This window comes from Pipistrellus kuhlii, unplaced genomic scaffold, assembly GCF_014108245.1.
Source record: "Pipistrellus kuhlii isolate mPipKuh1 unplaced genomic scaffold, mPipKuh1.p scaffold_m20_p_12, whole genome shotgun sequence".
NCBI lineage: Eukaryota > Metazoa > Chordata > Mammalia > Chiroptera > Vespertilionidae > Pipistrellus > Pipistrellus kuhlii.
In genome coordinates this window covers 30,211,577-30,235,947 of record NW_023425427.1, presented here as the reverse complement: position 1 = coordinate 30,235,947, position 24,371 = coordinate 30,211,577, and the positions used below count along the sequence as shown (strand labels likewise).

General features: G+C 41.8%; 1 protein-coding gene across 2 annotated transcripts in view; it reads left to right on the top strand.

Moving 5' to 3' along the window:
- MAMDC2 (MAM domain containing 2) overlaps positions 1–24,371 on the top strand; it is a 127,715-nt gene that overhangs the window by 79,438 nt on the left and 23,906 nt on the right. For both annotated transcript variants that reach the window (XR_004987174.2, XM_036433840.2), the window contains exons 6-9: positions 242–498; positions 3,982–4,075; positions 9,874–10,017; positions 12,635–12,900. Coding sequence is in view for 1 of the 2 variants with exons in the window: in XM_036433840.2 (XP_036289733.1) it covers positions 242–498; positions 3,982–4,075; positions 9,874–10,017; positions 12,635–12,900 (761 nt within the window). In the remaining variant the exon portion in view is untranslated. The remainder of the gene's footprint in view (positions 1–241; positions 499–3,981; positions 4,076–9,873; positions 10,018–12,634; positions 12,901–24,371) is intronic.

The following is a 24,371-nucleotide window of genomic DNA, read 5'->3' as shown; positions in this document are numbered from 1 at the left end:
ATGCAAGGAAAATAAAAAGAATGGTTCTCATCTTGCATTTAGCAGAGCACAGTAAACTCCATGTGTTTATCTCCCAGGTGCACCCTTCATCAGCCCATAGCCAAACTTCTCTCATCGATGACTCATTCACTTCCTCTCCATTACTCCCACTGGATGATTCTGAGTGAACCCCAGAATCTCACCATTTCCTCTGAAAACCCCAGCCTGTCTGACGCTGTTTTCTTTTCTCTGTGGTCTCCAGGCCATTACATGTACGTGGACTCGGTTTACATCAAGCACTTCCAGGAGGTGGCACAGCTCATCTCCCCCATGACCACAGCCCCCATGTCTGGCTGCCTGTCGTTTTATTACCAACTCCAGCAGGGGAATGACAACGTCTTCTCCCTGTATTCTCGGGATGTGACGGGTGTTTATGAGGAGATCTGGAAAACCAACAGCCCGGGGAATCCTGCCTGGAACCTCGCGGAAGTGGAGTTCAGTGCCCCGTACCCCATGGAGGTAGGTGTCCCATGGGTCCTGTCCTGGCCACAGTGCAGGGTACTGCCCACACAGAGATGGATCCAGGTCAGGAGATGCTACAGTCTCACACTCATTCTTCTCTGCTGTACCCCATTTTTTTTCTCTCTCTTCCCTTTCTCGGTTCCCTTCACTTCTCTCCCTTCTTTGTATTCCTGTCTGCCTTCCTCCTTTATCACCTTCATTTTCTAACACGACTGTTTTTTCTAAGGATGGATATGGAGAAGTCTGTCACCAACTAGATTTGGGGGCTCACCTTCTCTTTGAACCTTGCACCATGGAAGGACAAAAAAGATCAATGCCTACTAAGTGAAAGTCAGTCTTGAACTTTCATTCCTGCAAGCAGTTATGAAAGGGGTATTATAAGTAAGGTTATTTCTATTCCTTTATTTGAAGAAATAGTCTTCCTAGAAAAAAAAGTATTTTTCTTTTCTTCTTTACAATATAAATAATAATCATAAAAATCAAAACTAAAGTTATGATTGTGGTCTGAATTTGAAACAATGGTGCTTTGGTTTTAAAACTTTTACATGAGTCATGAATGCCCAATGCAGAAGAATTAGTAAATTTAGGAAAGCAAAAACAAACTAAAATAGGCAGGGCCAACCCGACAAAAAGATGAGAACAACAAACATTTGGTGTTTTTCCTTGAAATACCTTTTTTTCTAAGCATATAGATGAATACATATCTATAGTACTTACAACAGTCCAATGAGGTAAACAAAATATCTCCATATCGCCAACAAGAAAGAGAGTCTGAGGAGATTGATATGTCTCATCTGGGTCACACAGCTGGTGAGTGCCAGGCACTTAGAAAAGTCCCCGAACTAAAACCTGACTGAAAGCTGCAGGAGAGGCCCATCTCTGTCTGAGGATCCATGGGACCTCTCGAATCCATGGGGCAATGGTGGGGTTGCAGAGTTGGAGATATAAGTAGAGTCTTAGTTGCCACGAGTTATCATTGTCCCCTGCTTTTCACTTTGTGCTTTTTACAGTCTCTTTCCCTGTCCCCTTGAAAGTGCAAAAGGAGGGGATTATCCCCTGGGTGCTTTTTGGTGGTGCCATCTGCTCGCCTGATGTGGAGTTTCAGAGAGGGTTGGTTGGGCCTTGGTTTCTGTCATGTCCTTTCTCCCGATGGCCTGCCACTCCCTGACCCTCTTCAGGACCCCTTCTTCCCCGCCCCTCCCAATACAGCCTAGGAAGAGCACTGTGCCCCTCCCAAAGGCTGACCAGGCCGCGGTTTGCTCTTGCAGCTCAGTGGAAAGTGTGTAAGCTTGGGTTACATGGAGAAAGAGAAATGCACATACTGCTTCAGAAATAATTTTTCCTTATGTTAAAGTCAAATGAGTCTCACACATGCGCTTGCGCGCTCTCTCTCTCTCTCTCTCTCTCTCTCTCTCTCTCTCTCTTTCTCTCTCTCTCTTTCTCTCTCTCTCTCTCTCTCACACACACACACACACACACACACACAGCATTTTCTTTGTCAACTCTTTCCCTCTAACCAAAACTCCTTAGGCAACATTTGTTAGATGAGAAGTTGCCTTTTTAAAAAAAAAAAAACAAAACAAAACAAAACTGGGCATTACTACACTTCACTATATATCCTTTTGATTCACACGTGTAATTTGCTCTCATAGTCTAAACTCATTATGCTTGTATTATTTGCTCTCAGTAATTGCCAGGAAGAGAAATGTATCCTGCAGAAAACAGTGAATTTAATGTCACCGTATTACCCAATGAACTTTAAAGAGGAAAACAAACATTTGAGGCCCTCTTTCTGAGCAAGAGAGTGGCACATGAGCTGTGATGAGCATATCAGCATGTTCTGATTCGAAATAATCATTCTCATTTGGCCTGCTCTGTAAGATAAGTCCTGCCATTCGAGTCCTTTATCAGCTTTCATGGACCAGCGCTGTGTAAGCGTCATCTGCCCCTTCTCATTTGCCCACATCTGTCCCTTTGTCTTCAGTGCTGCTTGCCTTGCCAGAAGTAAACTTCCAGGCCCTTCTTGGATTCTGCCAAGTCCAGGTCCTGGGCCTCTGCAGGACCACTGTGGTTAAGCTGAAAGGGACCTTAGGAATCATCTTGTCCAAACGCTTTTTTTCCCCCCCAAAAAAATGAAGAAACTGAGATCCAGAGGAGAGAAGGGGCCTGCTCAAACTAATTAGTGGCTAACTGGGCTCAGGGTCAACCCAAGAAAAAGGCAGGAGTTTAATTCAGAGCTCATTGTGCACCTGACTGCATGCTCTGATCTTTATGTACATCTTCTCATTAAATCTCAACAGTCATACAAGGTCGGTGTTATTATGCTTATTTTATAAATAAGAAAAAGGAGGCCCCAGGAAGTTTAGCAAGGTCACTGAGCTTTTAACCAATGGAAATGGGATTTGAACTCTGGTCTGTCTGCCTCCAAGACACTATTCTGTTCAGAAGAGGCTGAAACTAGAAGCCTGTGGGTCAAACCTAGTCCACAATGATTTTCCTAGCTGCTGTAGAGGTTTTTGTTTTTGCTTGTTTGTTTTAATGTTTAATTACCAACATTAAAAAATATCCAAAGATTTCAAGTAAAAATCTAGAGATCCAGGTCCTCTTGACAGTTTGGTAGATCCAGACATATTAGGCCTGACTTCCCACACGACAGCAACTGACAACGTTGCAGCCAAAGCCTTTTCACCACCATCGGCACCCTTCCTTACTCCATCTCCCCAGGTCATGACCTATTTGGTTTTTGTAGGCATTTGAGTTTCAGTTCATACTCAACACTGTTATCAATTCACAAGAGTGGACTTCACCCGTGGGTGGTTTTCCCAATACAGGTGAATGCTGTGCTCAGCACACCTGATCCCCCTGGTCACAGGCAGGAGGTGGTTGATTGAACTCAGAGTTGGTGTCAAAGAGCAAAATTAAAGGGGATAATGCACTAACATGTTCTTCCTAACCATTCAGACATTCCTGGAATTTTAACATCTATGTATAGAATTTCTGAGCCTTATCTATTAGGAGAATTGATTGCATCATCTTTGTCTAGGACCCTCACATAGAATTTCACGTATGAAAAAGGCAGAGGTCTTAGAGGGGCGTAGTTCTCTGTGAAGTGCAGGGAGAGAACCTAACCTACTTTCTGCAAATAGCCTATTGTGTCTTTAGCTGAAGCTCATAATGCAAACTGTCACTTCTGGAATTCTATCGGAAAGTGATATCGGTATTTTAGCTGACGCTCAAGGGAGAGGGCAAAGTTCACCTATAAAATTTAACTTAGGGCTTAGTATTTGCTTTTCTTAAAAGGGACTGTGGGTTGAGGAGGGAGCTGCCCAAACTCCTCTATTTAGGGACATGATTCCCTAAGTACCTATAACTTGGCATCTCCTGGCTTATAGACACATCATTTTACATCATGGTTAAGAGCACTTAAACCTAAGAGGATATTTGTGGAGCTGGAGCACACCCTGTCATTTTCCTCTGCAGCTTATTTTTGAAGTTGCTTTCAATGGTCCCAAAGGAGGATATGTTGCCCTGGACGATATTTCCTTCTCTCCCGTGCACTGCCAAAATCAGACAGGTAAGCATTCTTTTCCTTTACATTTGGAATCTTCCTTCTCAATAGATGCCTATGGTCAGGACTTGTCTTAATTCTTTCTCATTTCCTTACATTTTCTATGATCTCATCCTTTAAAAAATTACTTAACTGAATAGTCACTTTATTGGTGATATTACCCTTTATTTCTTCTCACAGAGTGAATCTAATTTTTCTGACACCACAGGCCCTTGTCAGGTACTAAGGAGCTTTCATCTTCCTACCAATTAGAAAATGATACTCATTCTTTCCACATCTTTCTCTTTAATGGATATCTTGAGTTCATAAACAGGTGGGTGGGTAGGTAGGAAATATTTCAAAATCTACTGAGTAGAATTATGGAAACTTTTTCCAATGTTATGTATCCAAGACCTATAAATGCCCTCATGTTTAAAGATATTGTTATATGATGGTTTTTTGTTAAATATTATGTACTCAATTTAAATTCTCCTTCTAAGTGAACCCTCAGGTTACTTTATCATGGCTAATTTTATCATTTCTATAAACTTGGTGATTGGAAAAGAAGAAATGTTTACTTTTTGGAAAAATTGGTAAGCAAACCATTTCAATGTGAATTAGAAAACATGTTTTAGAATAAGAAGTCTGACACTGTATTAAAGATAACCCAGATAAATGCAATTGACCTTATATTTTAGTGACTCTGTTTCTTTGAGGGGCCCCAAGGAGATACTGTAGTCTTCCCATTTTATTTTTGAGCCCTTCTTTTGGGTTATGGACTATGGAAAGTACATTTTTAAATTTAAGAATTTCCTAAAGATAGCATTCATATCTAACTTAATATGGTTCCAGATATATTCAACAAGCAAGGGGACTTTCAAGAAAGATAATACTTTCTATCAGGCTAACCTGTTATCCCTGAGTTAGAGAGAAACATACTAATTTGATAAAACCAAATATTATTTTTACTGATTCTAATTTTTAAATAAAAGCTAGAGAAATGGAAAGAGCTAGACTGAATTTGTGTATGTTCATTAAAATTATTGAATCTAAACTGTAATAAAAGACTAAAAGAGTCTCTTATTTTAGCAGAACACAGAAGGCAAAATTGTTTACTTCTCTAAATCTGATTGCTCCCTAATCCCATCTCCAGCTAGTATCTCAATGATATTGATAGTAGTTTTACAACCTCATTATCATTATTTTTAGAAGATTTTTCTTTGTCACTAGGTGTTTATATTGAACGTTTTATATTTGCAAGTGACATGTGTGCAAAAGGAGGTGTTTATTCATTATCTGTATTGGCTGGAGGCTGGAATGAAGAGGCAGCTGGGAGGTCATAGAATCTACTAAGCCACTTTGGAAATACTTTCCCTTTAAAAAAAAAATACAGAATATATGTATGTGTGTTCTTTTCTACTGAATGATGACTAGAAGAGAAAGATCCCAACATTATTTCAAATAAGGACAATGTATTAAAAGGGCTGGTGGCCCGTCAGTCTGTAAAATCCAGCCCACATAAAGACCCTTCCTCCACATTCTTATATACAAGGTATTGCAAATAAATGTATACACACTTTGAATAAGTATTAACTCCAATGGGTTAAATTTGAAAAGAAAGAAACATCAATTGAGCTATCAATTGATATGTTCACATTTTGGAGGGACACCCTATAGTTGGGTTAACCAAGACTCCAAATTGGCCTTCAGAACCTCCCAACATATCAACTTCGCTTTCAAATGGTTTAAACACGTGATCATGGCAGTATGCTTGAGAGCCAGGACTTTGGATTCACATCCCTACGCTGCCACTTGCAAACTGTGTGGCCGTGGGCTTGTTAATTAACCTCTCTGTGACTCTTTCCACATGTATACGACGAGGATGGAAGAACCTGTTCCATGGTGTTGTCAGAAAGACTGCTGAGTTAGTATGTATGAAGGCCTCAGCAGACTGTGGCACACAGAAACTGCTTGGTTATGAAACTTAATATAATTTAGTTAATTTTCGAAACACTCCCATCCATTCTCTGGAGAGCAGGGGCTCAGATTGAAACTAAAGAGAACCAGCGAAGGCCACACTGTCCTAATGGATGTGGGAGCCGGAGCCTGCGTGTGCCTTTCATCTAGCAGCTGTGAGCCAGAGTCGGAGTCTTAGAAGCTGAGCCCTTTCGTTTTCCTACTTCATCTCACATTTTTCACATAGTTTATGCCCTTCTGTTTCATAACAGGTGCCAACATTTTTTTCTTCTTCTTTATCTTGGTTAGCTCCAGACTTATTGTCTGTGCTTCTCCCAGCTGGATCTACCATCTCCCCTCACCTCCCTAGGGGGCCAAGACAGGAATTAATTCCACACACAAAACATCTGCTCTCCACCATCTGGCTGGGCTTAGATTTAATCCAGTTTGCCCGACCTGAAAACCATCACAGTGTCACGGGGGTTACACACCAATGTCGTGTTGCTCCCTGAGTATTTCCAGGGTGCTCCAGAGGACAGAGACCACCCCACTCCTCCCACCATGGGTTCCAGCACTTGCCTTTCCCACCCACAGACTACCTCCCTTCCGCCATTAGATCTAGACTCCGGATCATAGGAAGAAGCTCTCCTTTTAGGCTGTAAATCTTGAATGCCTGACAGGTGATTCCATTCACTTCTAGGAATAGTGCCTTACCACTCAACCTCAAACTAAAAGCTTCACTATTCTGAGGCTGGGTCCACCCCATACCAAGGCCAGGGTTTGGGAGGGGTCTAACTGGGCTTGATTCCCAATCTTGACCGATCTTGTTATTCACCAATAACAATGCACTAACCAGACGTCTTGTTCCATTGGAAACCTGGCTCCAGTTGTTGCCATGGTTACAGCTGAAGTTGCCGTAGCCATCCTTAGCTCAGAGGCCCTCCAGCGTCTCCCCAGCCTGGTCTCCCCAGCCTCTGCTCTGTCATGATTCCTTGGCCTGGTGCCAGGTCCCACTCACTCTCTTCCCCAAGCCAGCTTTGAGTTGTCTCGGCCTAGCTGGCTGGTGCTAAACACAATTACTGTGCTAATTCAGCAGCCTAGCGAGCACATGGCACCCAAATCCCTCTAGCTGCACAGGGCCTGGGGAGCTTCTAAATCTCTAGGACAAATATTGTGTTCATCACCATGAACTCCAAGGAGCAGAGCAAATGATGAGAAACGCTCACACCAGTTCTTCTCCAACTGCAGTAACCCTGGGTCTGATTAGATTATCTTTAAAGCCTCTCATTTCTAAAAAGTTCAAATGTCAGAAGGCAAGGGATTAACAAAATCTTACATTTTAATGCTATTGGTGCCTTGCTAGGGACTTTGTTTTCTGATCAGTTGCTGCCGGGGGACTTCCATCTGCCTGATCCTTCCTGTGCTTCAAATATGTCATTAAGACTTCCCAGCAGCTCAGTTGTGACCACCAGCTGACCAGGTGCTTCTGAAACTAGCCTGAGGCAAAGGCATTTCCCCCCTCAGATCTCTGAGGAGCTCATGTCAGGCCACAAACAGGCCTTCTGGCCCCATCTTCAGGAATTAGAGACTATCTCACGGTTGAAAAAAACATTCTGGGTGGAAAGGATTTAGGCTCTGAACTATGCTTTTGAGATTTTTGTTTTATCAGACCTCTCTCAGGGTCCTGGACAAATCCATTTCTAAGACTGAATATTTAGCAAAAGAATATAATCTCATCCTCAGAAAAATATTTTTTGTATGACTCAGTTGGTGACCATGGAGAGAGATGATCCTTGCTTCCTTTGAAGTTTTCATACCACCTCCCACCCTCTTCTAAATACCTAATAAATGGGTTATGGTTCTCTTGTGGCCTCCCAGGGGCATGTTCCGTGCTATGTATTCCTGATGAGTAATATCACTGACCTGCCATTCTCATTGAGCATGACTTTGCGGAATGCCATGCCATTTTCTGTAGATTTTTAAATTTTCTTCTTTCCTTCCTTCCTTCCTTCCTTCCTTCCTTCCTTCCTTCCTTCCTTCCTTTCTTTCTTTCTTTCTTTCTTTCTTTCTTTCTTTCTTTCTTTCTTTCTTTCTTTCTTTCTTTCTTTTTTTTTCATTACTGGGTAGCAGAGGGATGACTAAGACTGGAGACAGTCACAGGGTTTCCCATGGCACCAAATCTCCATAAGGGGATGTCAAAGGGTCCTTGTTTGTATGACATCATTTTCATTTTTGAAAGACTGTCTCCATGTCCTAAAGATACTCCCTGATGCTGACAGGCAGGCCGAGCAGTGCGTGGCTAACCTACTGGTCCTGGAGCAGAGGCCTCCAGTCACTCCCTTTTCTTCTGCCTGGCTCAGCGGGTGCTCTTTCTCTGCACCTGTAGGGTTCCAAACACACTGTCAGGTTCCCAGTGCGGGGGAGCATTCCTATCCTCTTCTTTGTAATGTTAGTCACTGTGTTTTTTGTTTTCTTTTTTAATTTAGTGTTTTTAGAACTGGGTTGTTTTGTATCATTTCAAACTCAGACAAAATTTGCAAGAATTCTATCAAGAATTCTTGTGTACTCTTCACCCAGATCTACAGATTGTTAACAATTAGCCACATCTGCTTTATCAACCATTTAAGAATAGGTTGTGGACATTAAGACCCTTTACCCTTAAATACTTCGATCTGTGTTTCCTAAAACCAAACATGCTCTGCAACATGATTAACTTCAGGAAACTTAATGCTGATAGAATACTATCAATGAAAGTATAGTCCGTATACTAATTTGCCAATGCCCCCAATAATGTCATTTATAACTGTTGGTTTCCTGTACCAAGTTGTCCTGTCTCTCTTGTCCCCTTAATCTGGGCCAGTTCCTGGGTCCACTTGAATGTTTTCTTGCTTTGAAAATTGATAAATTAAGAGTATACTAGCCTTTGTCCCTAAATAGCTCCCTGTTTCGCTAGATCACAGCTCTGAGAACTCCAGTGTTCCTCTAAGGGGGGTTTTCCAGGGATTCAGAACAGTGCCCCCTCTCTCTTGCCCTAAAAGGTTGCACCAGCACTGGAATGTCAGCATGCAGCACAGGATCCCACTCAGCTACATTGAATGTGTCCCAAAGTCTGCTTCACAGTGAGGTCTGCAATAATTTGTTGCTAGGACTAAGTTATTCTTAAAAGAACAGAAATAATTTATATGCCATTCCCTCCGGCAATCTGGAATGAGAGGGCATTTATAAACCAAGGTAAATGATACTGGAACTCAGAAAAAAGAAAAAGAAAAAAAGAAGAATAGCAGTATCGGTGACAGAACTGGTATATCTTTTTGCTCAGTGTGATTTATACTGAGTAATGATTTTCTCCCCGAAGATCAGCTTCTGCTAAGAATGTCAATTATAAACAGTCGGTGGCTGCGCTTCTGCCACAGGGATTGATCAACAAGAAAAAATTTCTCTCTGGAAAATATTATTTCTAAAGTATCTGTCTTAAAGTGAAATTAAGGATTTCCTAAAATCCCTGTCTTTTCTCTTTCCTTTTAATTTTGTATGGATGAATTTTGAATTGCCAAGAAGTGTATGAATAAATGTTCACACTCTCTACAGCATGAAAAGTAATTTCTCTTGAAGTCTGGCACTTCCCTATTTTTGTATAGAATGTGAAAGGAGTGTCTTCCTTCCATCCCTGTAGGGAGGGAAAGAACCATTTTCCTGCCATGCTGACATGTTGATCTGATGCTATCCTGTCAGCGTGCCATTGGGTTAAAAACATTGTGATGTGTTTTACTTCTCCTGGTACAAATGTGTACGCATTTGTCAGTCAGTGGGTAATGTCCTTGGAAAGCCTTGGGTGAAGTGCACATTAATGTTGCTTCTGCTTTGCTTAGAGCTTCCTTTCAGTGCCATAGATGCCAGCTGCGATTTCGAGGAGGATCTCTGCAACTTTTACCAAGACAAAGAAGGTCCGGGCTGGGCCCGGGTGAAAGTGAAACCAAACATGTATCGGACTGGCGACCACACGTCAGGCCTAGGTAAGCCAGGGCTTGGGGGAGGGGGATGGAGGAGATGGGCAGGGTGGGGGCACTGTTCATGCTCCATTCTCCATTCTTATCTCACATCTACCAAGACTTCAAAAAGAAGAAGAAGAAGAAGAAGGCAGCTGTAAAGAGGCAAAGACAATTGCTAATCTTGCATTTGACCATTTTTTTAAAACTGGAATTCAAGTTGCTGGGCTAGTGATACTTTTGCCAATGAATTAATGCCAAGCCTTTGGAAATCATCTTGCTCTTCATTTTAAATGGAGAAGTACCTTTAAAAAGCAGCCAGAATCCAATTATATGAAATATTCAGAATAGGCAAACTTATAGACGAAATGATTAGTGGTGGCCACAGGCTGAGAGGAGGACATGGAGAGCTGCTATTTCCTGGGTATAGAATCTCCTTTGGGGGTGATGAAAATGTGCTGGGAATAAATAACAATGGAGGTTGTACAGCATAGGGAATGAACTAGATGCCAGTGAATTGTACACTTGAAAAGAAGCGAAATGGCAAATTTTATGCTATGGATATTTCACTGTGAGAAAAAATATATATTGTGGGAAGGATAAAAGCTGTTGTAAATGTTGGTGGGCACTTGATGGAGTATCTACAAGGGACTCTTAGGAAGCAGTTGGAGCTCCCTGTATCTGGATTACATATCACTTTAATGGGATGGTTCTCATGGGGTGTCTCATTATTTATTCAACAATTACTTGCACACTGGGCACTGGGGAGAATTGCCTTTTAAGGGGCCTTTGCAATATAATACTTGTAATTTTGTATTTTTTTTCTCAGAGGTTGCTTAACTTGTACAAGCACAGGCCCTGCAAAAACCTGTTCTGATCTTGCCCAGACTAACTCGTGGGAGATACAGTAGTGAGCAAGTCAGGTATAAAACTTGTCCTGTGTGACTGACAAGTCATTTCAATAGACAGGAGAAACATTAGACAAATATAGACACAGATAAACTCATCATTAGGACCTGTGGTAAGTGCAATAAAAGAAATGAAGAGTGAGTCCTCAGAGAGCATAGAGGGAAAATATTGGTTGGGGATTCAGGGAATCCTCTTCTGAGGGAAGTGGGAATTAGCCAGGACAGTGAGGGTCACCCAGGCAGAGGGGATGGCATCTGCGGGAACCTCAAGTTTGGAAAGAGCTGGACTCTCCATGGTGGCACCAGAGGGAGGAGAACGAAGTTAGAGAGGGAGATGGGTCATGGGGGTAGCAGGCCAGAGGAAGCATTTGGGATTTTACTATAAAGGCAATGGGAAGCCATTGAAAGGTGTTAAGCAGAGAAGAGAGCGATTCAATTTAGATTTCAAAAAGATGGCTGGCTATTGTGTGGTCCCCTGGATTTGTCTGCTTGTGTGGCCATTACAAAACACTATAGACTGAGTGACTTAAACAACATACATTTATTTCTCACAGCTCTGGAGGCTGGAAGTCCAAGGTCAAGGTGTTGTTAGGATTGGTTTCTTGTGGACCCTCCCTTCCTGGCATGTAGATTGCATCTTCTCAGGGTGCCCTCACGTGGCCTTTCCTGTGTGTGTACTCATGGACAGAGATCTCTGGGGTCTCTTCCTCTTCTGATGAAGTCAGTCCTATAGGATTAAGGCCCCACCCTTGTAGCCTCACTTATCTTTAATTACCTCCTAAAGGCCCTGTTTCCAAATAGTCTCATTGGGGGGTTGGGCCTGGACATATGCATATACAACTCAGTTCATAATCTCACTCCTGTGAAATAGAACTTTTTCCCAAGTGAGTTAAATAATTGGGTAAAACTAACTATATAGCAAAGACTGAGACACCACTATCTCCCCCCAAAAAACAACAACAATAATGTAACAGGAGAGGAGCAGGAGCAGAGAAGGAAAAGAAAAAATGTAGAGTATAGCAGGTCCTCACATGACTCATTTTATTCAACGCCTATTGCTTAATGTTGGTGAGATGCTGTAGGAATCTAATTCTTGTTGCATCGATTAGCCTTTGGAAAAATTGGTTTCATTACATGTCTATTTTTGTATAGAATGTGTCAACCTGTCAATGACTTTAGGTGAGGATTTTCTGTATTATTTTTTATTATGGGGGTGGAGAAGCAGGTGGGAGGGAAGGTCCATCTGATTCAAAACCTGCTCCTCAGGGGCAGGTTTAACATATGACTGAGACACACCCACCCTCCCTTGCCCAGCACTGCAAGGCCAGCCTGCAACCTCCCCATCTCCAATGGTCACTGCAGAGAGAATGGGAAATCGGCCCTAGGCTTTATGCTCACTATGACTCAGCACTAGTGCTCAGTCTAAGGCAGCGGATTGAGCCATGGTCAACAATTATAAATCCTAATCAATGACCAGAACCTAGGCATATGCGGTTGGAAATCTATACCTGCTTATGAAGTTTACTTAGAATTGGAGAAGGTTTGTTGGCATTATAGTATAGGTCTGTTCTATATCATCAAGCCAGATATTAGAAAATGCTTTACCATGTAAAGCCTGTGGAAATAGTCTCTTGACTAATTCCATGACTTTAACCAAATTTTTACACTTGATCATCTGAGCTACATTATTTAAACTTTCCCTGGCCGATACACTGACTGCTTTGTCCCATTCATAGGGTATTACTTGCTGGCCAACACCAAGTTTACATCGCAGCCTGGCTACATTGGAAGGCTCTACGGTCCTACCCTGCCGGGAAACCTGCAGTATTGTCTGCGTTTTTATTACGCCATCTATGGATTCTTAAAAATGAGAGACACTCTAGCTGTTTATATCTTTGAAGAGAACCACGTGGTTCAAGAGAAGATCTGGTCTGTGCTGGAGACTCCGAGAGGCGTTTGGATGGAAGCGGAGATCGCCTTTAAGAAGCCCATGCCTACCAAGGTACAGGCGTCTGCACAACCCTTTGTTCCCTTGCAGTTGCTGGACTGCATGAGTGAATTTCTGTTTAATTATTTTCAACTGGCGATGTGCTATTTTCTCTCCGTTCCAGCTGACAGCCCACACCCACACGCTGTCCCCAGCCAGGGCCAATTATATCCTTCAGTTTTTTCCAGTTGTCTGTGTCTCAGAATCATGGCCACTTAGGGAGTTTGCTTGTCATTTATTTCTCAGGTTCCCTGAGAATAGTCAAAAGAAAGTTTAACAGCTAAACTTTAGTTTGAAGCCACAACACATACACACACACACACACACACACACACACACAGAGAGAGAGAGAGAGAGACAGAGAGAGAGAGAGAGAGAGAGAGAGAGGGAGAGAGAGAGACTTGCACCAGATTGACACAATCAGGGATGTACAGCAATTAATGGAATTTTTATTGTACTCCACACTCTATTTTGCTATTGTTTTCAAAAGGGGTTATAGTAAGCATTTCATTCATTCACTCATCCATTCATTCATTTGTTTATTTCTTGATTCAACCAGCATTTATTAAGTATATGATGCTCAGGACAGGGGATATAAAAATGAATGGGGTTCAGATTCACCCTTAAGGCAGTCACAGATGACAGAAAAGTGAGATATAGATATGTATGGAACTAACAGCGTACTATCTCACTATCTCACAGAAAGGCAATGGAGAAAAACAGGAGTGATGCTACCAATTGGACATATGAAAAAGTGACAAATCGAGGCCCTGCTGCGCTGGTATTTGGAGGGCTAAGGTTCAGACCATGCTGGATTCTAGTTCTTGCCCCCACACACCTGACTCCACCCTTTCCCCCATATCCTCTATCCACATGGCTTGTTTAGAAACCTGCCCACCTCTTTAGAGCAAGTCCCGCTCTTACCTGACAGCATGGAATAGGAGCAAGCCCTTCAGCCAATAAGGATGCCTCAGAGGATCTTCCCGGATCTTCTGAGGCTGACCTCCATCCCTCCCAGCAACAAAGCCTCCCCAATCCCTTAAGGAAAAAAATGGATGGAGACCCAGTGCGGGCAGGGAAGTTCTCACAGCCTCGGGAGGAACTCCCCATGCCTGTTGAGGAGATGCTACACTACAAAACCCTGACACAATTCTGAAGGTGGCCTCCAGGCTCCCCAGGTTTCACAGGTCCCTGCAAAAGAGAACCAGCTCCTGGGAGAGGCCATTTGACATCCATCATCAAGGCGGGCCTTAAGAAAGGCAGGAAACTCAAGTTCACTGATGTTAACACATACGGATGGGAGTATTTCAGAGAAGGGATCAAACGCAAAGTCAGACTCTCCCTGACCATTTCCTACCCTTGAACTCAAACTTTGATTCCACTTCTTTTTCTGATGGTTCTTCTCCCTAGTTTTCTGGTGGTTTCGTCTATAATTCTAAATACTGTGTTTCTGCCTCCATTTTTTGACTCATTAACCTTAAGTATTTGCTGGCTCCCTGCTATGAAAGATAAAGAATTTAGCTTATTTATGCCTTTCTCTCTCCTCCTCCTCTTTTATTGTACTTTTCTCTCAATTTCCTTTTTAGCTTTAATTCACTTAACCATCTATTTTTGGACCCACACATTTAGATAGTGTCTCTTCACAAACACTATGTAAGATGAATAAATTTTCGCCCTGACATTTCCCTTCGCCTCTTTGGCCCCCTCCATTCCTCAGAGTCTCTCAGCTATACAATTGCTTTTGCATTATCGTGGCTTATAACATTTGTATTCCAGCAGAGATACCTCTGGCTTTCCCCGATAGCTGGATCTCCCAGTGGGGGCCCCCTTGGCATTTGGAAGATGGCCTTTGTGTTTGGGGGGAGGGGAGAGAGGGGCATCCCTCACATTACTGGATTCTTAACATCTGCAATTAGTGCAGCAACCCAAATTATTGCCACACATCCTCAAATGGCCCAGAGGTGCCCTACCAGCCTAGATGGGAACTGTTAGTTTGTAAATTGATTCTAAAAGATAAAATTTAAAAGCCCAGCCCTCCTGCAGTCCAATCTGGGTTCCCTGGGCAGCAGAGTTCTCATGAGGAAGCCCTTCCCTGTAAGAACCCTGGGACTTCCTATGGCTCTTAGGGAACAGGCTCTGGCATCAGTCCCCTTTCCAGCTCACCTCTTGTTCTCTCCACTCAAACTGCATTGCACCATGAATTCCTGCTGCCTACTCTGCTCCCTCTCACCTGAGGCTTCGCACACCATTTCCGCTGCCTGGATGCTTCTTAATTCAATCACAGCTTAAAGCTCACCTCCACAGAGAATCCTGCTCTGGCCCCAGAGATGGGTTAAAGTTTGGCGCACACCAGGCCTCCCGTTTGTCATCTAGGAGACAGTAAAACACCATTGAGTAGGAATATAGACACAGGAGCCTCTAGCTTCAGATTCCCATTCCACAATTTACTGGTTTTTCTATCTTAGTTTTTAAAAAATTAAGGTGTATTTGACCTTAACATCCTATATAATAAAGAGCTAATATGCAAACGGTCATCACACCCTTGCTTCCTCCTGCCCTTACTTTGTCACACTGGGGCCAGGGTACTTGAGGCGACACACACACACACACACACACACACACACACACACACACGCCCTCCCCCCAGCACCAGCCAGGGGGCCTGAGGCTGCACCCTCCACTCTGTGAGGCTTGACAGAGGTGGGGCAGGCTGGGTCTGGGTCTTCCATGATTTCAAGGCACTCGTGGATAAGCAGGGACTTGACTCTGGATCCCATGGCATGCCCAGACTCTGACAGGAGGAAGGTTTTCATATACATTTTACTAATTTCCTTTCATTTCTGACACTTCTATTATAGAGAAAGGGCAACTAGCAATATTAAAATATTTTCTCTAATTCCCTTTTAATGTGCATGAATTTCCTGCAGCAGGACACTAGTATTAATATAACAAAATAATATTAATATAATATCATATATTCTATATAATAGTATAATTATAACATATTATTTATATAATTTATAATCTATACTAATAAAAGACTAATATGCTAATTAGACTAGGTTGACTGGACATCTTCCAGTCATCCAGTCCTTCTTCCGGACAAAGCCATGGTTGCAGGGGCCAAGACAGTGGTTAGGGGTGATCAGGCCAGCAGGGGAGAGCAGTTAGGGGCAATCAGGCCAGCAGGCAGAGGGGTTAGGGGTGATCAGGCAGTCAGGCATAGGGGTTAGGTATGGTCAGGCAGGCAGGCAGAGTGGTTAGGGGCAATAGGGCAGGCAGGCAGGTGAGTGGTTAGGTGCCAGCAGTCCCAGATTGCGAGAGGGATGTCCAACTGCCGATTTAGGCTCATTCCCTGCGGGATCAGGCCTAAACTGGCAGTAGGACATCCCCGTGGGATCCTAGATTAGAGAGGATGCAGGTTGGGCTGAAGGACCTCCCACCCCCTGCAGTGTATGAATTTTGTGCACCAGGCCTCTAGTACAATTATAATAATGTAATATAACTAACATTTTATTAGTTTCAGGTATATAACATAATGATTCAATATTTGTTTATATTGTGAAATAACCACATAAAGTCTAGTTAACATCCATCACCTTACATAATAACAAAAATTATTATTTTTTTAATTTAAAAAAATATATATTTTATTGATTTTTGTACAGAGAGGAAGGGAGAGAGATAGAGAGTTAGAAACATTGATGAGAGAGAGTCATCGATCAGCTGCCTCTTGCACACCCCCTACTGGGGATATGCCTGCAACCAAGGTACATGCCCTTGACTAGAATCGAACCCGGGACCCTTCAGTCCCCAAGCCGACGCTCTATCCATTGAGCCAAACCGGTCTCGGCAAAAATTATTTTCTTATGATAAGAACTCCTAAAATCTACTCTCTTAGCAACTTTCAAATATGTAATACAGTATTACTGACTATAGTCACTATGCTGTACATTACACCCTAGGATTAAGTTGTTTTATAAATGGAGATTTGTACCTTTTGATCCTCTTCATCAACCCTCGCCCCACATTCTTACCTCTGGAAACCATCAAATCACTCTCTTGGATTTCTGTTTTGTTTTGTTTTGCTTTTTTATATTTCATATAAATGAGATCATCCAGTATTTCTCTTTCTTTGTCTGACCTGTTTTACTTGGCATAATGCCCTTAGCACAGTTGTAAGATTTAATTCTTTTTTTATATATATAGCTGACTAATATTTTCTTAGTTTTTTAAATCTCTTCCTTACTCTTCTTGTTGGAACCCAAAACCTAAACTATACTTGGCACACAGTCGATGCTCAACAATTATCTGTGGGATAACTGTCGGGGTCTGACTTTTGAGCAGTGGTAGTTGACCCTCATTCTTATCATTTTGGAGGTCTTTAAAACGTTGATGCTCAAGATATTCATCTCCCATAAAAATATAACCTTCATAAGGACAGAAACCTTGTTAGTCTTATTCATTTCTGTATTTACAGCACTGTGCCTGGTGCAAAGTAGATCATCAGTAACATTTTGTTAATAAATTTGGTTTAGTACTTATGTACTGAATAAATAAATAGAAGAAAAATGAAAAATGAATAAATAAAATAACAAATGCGTAAATGGCTGGTAAGTGGCAGAGCTGGGATTTGAACCATGGTCTATCCAACTCTGTGGAACAGGTTTTCTTGGGTGCTCTAAGTTTTTAGCCTTGGGGAAGGCTTGTTCTTGTGCAGCTGGAGAAAGTAAGGCTCCCCACTTGCCTTGGGGTACAGATACTTTCCGTTATTTTATTTAATTCTTACAGCATTCCTGCAGGGAGAGCAATGTATCTTCTGTTAGTGCCCTTGGCATCCTAGAATGCGGAGTAAGACTAACCCATGATCATGTTCCACCAGAAATAAATGTCTAAGCTCAGAGCTTATTGCACAGTTGTGGGAGAACCCCCCTTGCCTCTGTTTTACATCCTCACCACCCTGTCCCCAAAGCCAGTCAAGAGTTATTAGTCAGGGCCCAACCCGAAGAGAGCCAAAGCCTGTATTTCACACCTGCCCCCTCGCTCAAAGCCATGTGTTTGCATTTTGACTGCACCTAGCCTAACCATGGTGCTAATTTTCACTAGTGGAAGTGTTTGGTGGATATGTCTGAGGATGCTACATAGTCAAAATAATAACAATAATCCCTTTCATTGGAGATTATAAACTGCCTTATAAAAAGGAGAACATTATTTTCACCTTTCAGTGAGGTGCCATCTCAAACCAGAGCTGAGCTGAGTGAGGGATAGCCTGGACAGAACTGGAAAGAAGTCAGAACTTTCAGCCTGTCTCCCTTCCTCAGCCTGTTCCTCCTTCCTCACTCCTAACCCACACTCGATCCCATCTGTGCCTCCCCAGATGCCTTCACTCCGGCTGTTTCCTTCACTTTCCCCGCCCCCACTCTTAGTTCTTACCCAGCCTGTTTTAAGAACAATGGGCTGGTTCAATGAACAACCCCCTTGCTAGAATGCCTGCTATTTGATGGAAACTGTAATATAGAGCTCTATTTAAGGAATGATAGCAGTGGAAAGAATTTCCCTGAGACCTTTCTAGCAAAGTATCTGAATGATGGATTCAGTGTAATGTTGCCACACCTACAAACGACAGTGACTTTTATTGAACACTTTCCCTGGGCCAGGCACCATACAAAGCATTCATTTGATGCTATAGCACCCTCAGAAGGAAAGCATTATAGCCCCATTTCACAGATGAAAAAAGCTTGGGCATAAAATTAAAGACATTGTTTAACAACACACAGCTATGAAGTGGCAAAGCTGAGAGGTAAATCCAGGTCTTTTTGACTCCAGAATCCATGCTTTAAAAAAAAATTACAGTTGATATTCAATATTAGTTTCAGGTGTACAGCATCATGGGTAGACATTTATATAACTGACAGGTGATTTCCCCAATAAGTCTAGTGCCCACATAGACATTACAATAATATTGACTATGTTCCCTGTGTACTACTTTATATCCTCATGACTATACAGGTATTGTAGCTGCCAATTTGTACAATAAATTTTGTAATGTTTTAGAAACATTTTGAAAGGGCAGGAATCATGAAATGGTTTTCTTGATTGGTTTTCCTCCAGCATGTTACTAAGTGGAGAGCAGGTAATCAATAATTAACCTGAGACTTCAGCACACCAGAGAGGGTAATGAGGAGAGGCAACATTACACTCCAAAATGCTTTCCTTAAAAGCCAGATGTGAGGAGAGACTAGAGAGTCCTTGTTAGAAATTCCCTGATGATGGAGCACAAGCACCAGCCTTCATGTGCTTCAACCCTCAGTTTAACATCATGCTCCGTCCCTGTAGCGCACCTATCAGGTCCTGCCATGGCTCCTTTTAGCACCACCCTACTATCATAGCATGTAATCCAACACCTTGAAGCTTTCTATTTCCCTGCCTAGTTACATTAATCTGTAAGCTTCTGAAGAAGATATCCCATGTCTTAGTTCTTTTTTATTTAATCATTTATTTTAGTCCTTATTTGAGGACATTTTTTTTTTTGCATTGATTTTTAAAGAAGGGAGGGAGAGAGAGAGAAACATCAATGTGAGAGAGACATAATCCACTGGTTGCCTCCTGAACGTACCACTAAGCCAAACCAGCCAGGCCTAATTTTAATTTCTAATGCAAACATAATTTCTGGGACAGAGTGGGTACTCATTAAATAAGAAAGAGAACTAAACTCTCAAAAATGATATGTTCTCATGGCAAGGAAGAGTAACATAAACCCATCAAAGGAAGAAAGAATATTATATTCCTGCCTTTGGACCATATAAAACTTAAGCTCTGTTGCCCAACAGCTGAGCAGTTTGTTCTGTAAGAAATTCCAGTGTGAACACTTAAATGCAAGACTGTTCTGCTGGCATGGGTATAAAGACCCACATTAACATATACATGCTAAGTCTGGTTTGGGGCTTTTTATGATTATATTTATTAAAATTCCAAATTCTTCTCTTTGGAAAAACTTTCCATCCTTACATCGCGCCATCTTTCTATACCCGAAGATGGATGTGAGATTTTACAAGATCCTTTCTCAATTTTCCAGATTCTTTCTCTGACCCTGCAGCCTCCATTCTGTGCTTCTGGTCACTGATATGCTCACTTCCACATCACACTCGCCCACCCGAGGCCCTTCTGGCTTCTACCACCTTGGTCCTCTGAACCCTTGGCAGCTCCTTCCATCTACTCCCCCATGCCCAGCCCCCCTCAGCACAGCTGAAGAAAACCAGGCTAATGAACCTCCTCCGTTCCCTCAAGCTGCTGGGAAAACCTTTTCATTCCTCTCATCTCTCATTGACCTTCCTTCTCATTCCCCACCCAGATGTTCAGATCCATTTTCATTCACAAGTTTTCAACTTGATTCTCCCTGCCTCCTTCTTAGGATGTGACCCCATGGGCTCATCTTCCAAACGGATGAAAGCATTCAGCACAAGTCCCTTCAGTTCTGTTCCTCTCCAAATCCTCACCTGCCATTCTTTGTCACCTGATGAATTTGACAAAACCTTCTACACATTTTACCTCACTTTCCTTCCTCCTCTGGTACCTTATTTCATAAATTATTCCCTCTCTTGCAACATACTTTGTTCACACAAATGAACAAACCTTCCTTTCACCTTCGTACTTATTTAAGCGGCCACCCTACCCCATTCCTGTTATCTCAAACTTCCTGAAAAATGCATCTTCAATTATTGTCTGTGCTCCAGTGCATTTTCTCACTCCCCTATTCCTTGCCTTCTGACTGTGGCCTTCTACCCTCACGGGTCTTATCCCATTGATCTTGCTGCAGGAATCATCATACCTGAGAAAATCAATCTCCTCCTCCTCTCCCAGTGCCCCTTCCTCGGAATCTATTATTACTCATTAACTTGTGTTTTACTTGTTTGTATAATAAAGGCTCCTATGTCTGGGATAGGAAGACTTGGCTTCAAGTCTCAACTCTGGCATTAACTATGTAGATCAGAATGCCACGTCACCTCTCTTGACATAAGGACCTGTTTTAAAAGAACTGCTAAGTCTCTTCTGTCTCCTATTTTATTTTTAGGCACCTTCACGTCAGGAACTGACCTTTAACATTGTGCAGCACAGTCCTCATGGATAACTTTCTTTATTTCTTTATTTCCTCATATAATAATCTCCTTTTAGAAGAAAAAAAATCAATGAAAGTTAAGTCTTTGATTTGGATTTCTGCTTTTAAAATCATTCTTTTAAAAGCAGAAGTCTAAGAGTTTTGAAATGTTTAAAGGTAATACTTGAAAGAGAGTATAGTAAGTTTCTGGAAAGATGTATAGTATAAGTAGGTGACTATTTAATAACATGATACCTGGTTATAAAAGGATTAAGGGACCAGCAAAGCAATGTGTAGACAAGATATGTGAGAGAAGAGAAATTTCCTATCAGATTTCACGATGTCTGAGGACACTGGGAAAGAGTTGCTCCCGAACACTAATTTCCCTGCATAAGGAAAGTAGGACAACCATGTACAACGTAGAAATAGTAGATCATTACTCCCAAAATAATCAGGACATATAGAACAGATTATAACGGTTCCATACACAGGGCAAATTGTACTGTTGAGTGGAGTACGTCTTAACATGGAAATGAATGGAGGGGCTAAGTATGGAAAAGGAGCCAACTCTTGAGTTTTTCAAGCTACACACAGTGTCTGTTGTCAGTCCAAGAATTCTACTTTAAATATGAATAAGGCAGGGTTGAGGTAGTCAGGGTTTTGTTCTCTTTCATTTCCTTCCAGATATTTGTTGAGGGCTTGTGTGTTTCAGGTCCACTTAGGGGAAAAAGACTGGACAGACTGATTAGCACAACTGGTAGCGGCTAACACAGCTGACAGGGATGTAGTCTTTATGTCACGGCACTCTTTTATGACTTCAAGGAATTAATTTCATGGAATATTGCTGATTACCACATTTGTCCTCACAGTGCCATGCAGGTATCTGAAAAGACAGAATAGACCTTCTTTCCCCATACTTTTATTAATAAGCTTAAGTAAGCTGACATTTATTCCAAGGATTGCTTAAAACCTGAAAACACTACCTTCCATCACACTTCTAGTTTTCTAATCTTGTTATTTCACAGCCTTAAAATGGCTGCATGTTAGGGATTTTTTCCCCAAGTATTCTGGATGAGGCAATGTTAGTTTTCGATACTTACATTGAGCATCTTTAGGGATCTTCTGGTTTTCTGAGCTCATATATTAGGTGAGTATTTCTGAGCTCATAGACCAGGGAACTAACTGTAAGCTGAAATCACTTATTGGGAATTGGAAATTTAGACATAAATAAAAACTCTCTACTTTCACTTGGGGAAGAATACCTTACTTCCTTTTCACGATATCTCCGTCGTTGTCTCCTCCTCTTGTAAGATTTTCTCTGGCTATTTTCTGCTCTGTCTTCTCAGTGTCTACCTCTAGTAGAGGTCTCTCTCCAAATGGTCCACAAGCTGCTTCTCTACAGCATCTCCCACCACACCACGGATGGGCCATGAGCTTCTATTTTCTCTTCAATGTCAGATTACACATGTATCTACACATTGCTCAAGGAGGCATTACTATTTGTGGCCTGCCTGTTTCACCTCAGTCTTTAAACATTTGATCCTCCTTCTGTTATTGGTGTCCCTATCTGTTACCGGCAGAAGTAGAGTTCTTGCAGGGAAAATAATTTTCTGAGGCCCCCACAGCAAGAGGAGATATTGTGGAATGCTTTATGAATGATGTAAGATTAAGAGGGTTTCCTTACAAGGTCCCATCTCCCTCCATCTCATCACGGACAAAGTCCAATCTTGTTTTCAGAAGTAGTCTCTACTCCATAGTAAAGCACAGTCCAGTCTAGCATCTGGCTAGCTTAGCCTGCAGTCTATTGTGTGTCAGGTCCATGTGGTGATGGGCCATGAGGCTGCTTAAAGCCACATGGCAATCTAGTGTATGGGCAAGTGTGGGTCACTCTTGCTCTGTGACCCATATTCATCTCCATAGCCATGTGCCTTAGGCATGTACTATCACTGGGAATCCAACCAGTGTCCTCCTAGTTCATAGGTCAATGCTCAACCATGGAGCCACACCAGCTGGGCAGATATATTTCTAGATGGCATTTCAATTACATTCACCAAACATACAAAACTTTGGCCATAACAATTGTACTTGTAGGGGTTTATCATAAAAAAATAACGATTATGCACAAAGATTTAGCTACCAAAATGCATCTCAGCAATAGTTATAAAAAGTTGAGAAAATGGAAACTGCTCAATTATATACCAGTAGGGGTTGATTTCCTAAGTCGTGGCATAGTTTAAAAGGGTTTAGTGTTACATGAGCTTTAGCCACAGCTCTTCATCAAGTCAAGGATCTATACTTTGCCTTGGAGATCAATGAAAATAAGGCCAACAACTGTCTCCATGTCTCAGACATGAGTAGGGCAAAGCCAGTATTCCTGCTAGAGTGTCTGCTGTCTCTCCTGATTCTGGAAAAGTTCATCCAGGGCAGGAATGAGCTCTTGAAGGTCAAGACAAAGACCTAGAATCTTCCTTTTGTGCTCTATTTATTGATTGCTCTCTGCCTGTCTTCTGGGAGGACTGATATTTTTATATCTCCATCCAAGTGAACCACAACAATAGTTCTATATTATGATGTCCATCCTTGGACTTGACAATTAAATTGGTCAATACATTACATTACATTACATTACTCTGGAATGTATTTGGCCAGGTCTTCCCTAAGGGAGGTGTGCCAGAGATAAACATTGTTGTGCACCCAACATTGTTTTGGTCAGGCCCTATGCCCCCTGAAGAGAGTAGGTAAAAAAAAAAAAAAGAAAAAGAAAGAAAAAGAAAAAAAAAGAAGGCATTTGTATCTAATTTCCTTCAGTGATGATATAAGGTTTATTGAAATAATTAGATTTAATAATGTCCTCATTATTAGAGTGTGGAATTAGGCTCTAAAACACTAAAACTCTTACCTTTGTCTCATGTTCATTTTTCGGAGGTTTTTCATGTATATTTTCCATTAGGATCCTCAATATTAATTGAGTAGGATTAGGTATCTGTGTCTCACAATGAGAAGAGCAATCAAACAGACCTTGCTCCCAAAACAATGAAAAGGAAGTAAAAATGAGTACAAATATATTAATAGATAAGGTTGAAGGTGTAGAGATGGGAATTTGAGGAGATGCTTTTGTAAGGACTTAAATTTTCAGTATGGAGCATCAGCTGAGGGAGAGAAGGACATCACTGAGATGCTACAGAGAGGAGAGATTGCTGACTGAGAGGAGAGGTTGAAATATGCTGTATATTTCATGCCTGGCGATGTATAATAGCTGGCTGTTATATGACCTTGATCTTATGTCACAGGGGCCTTTTCCTCATTCTAAAATAATGACTGATTCTGATGTCTCTTCTGGAATCTCTCCTCCATTTACAGTGACCAAAATATTTTAAAATAATGTAGATTT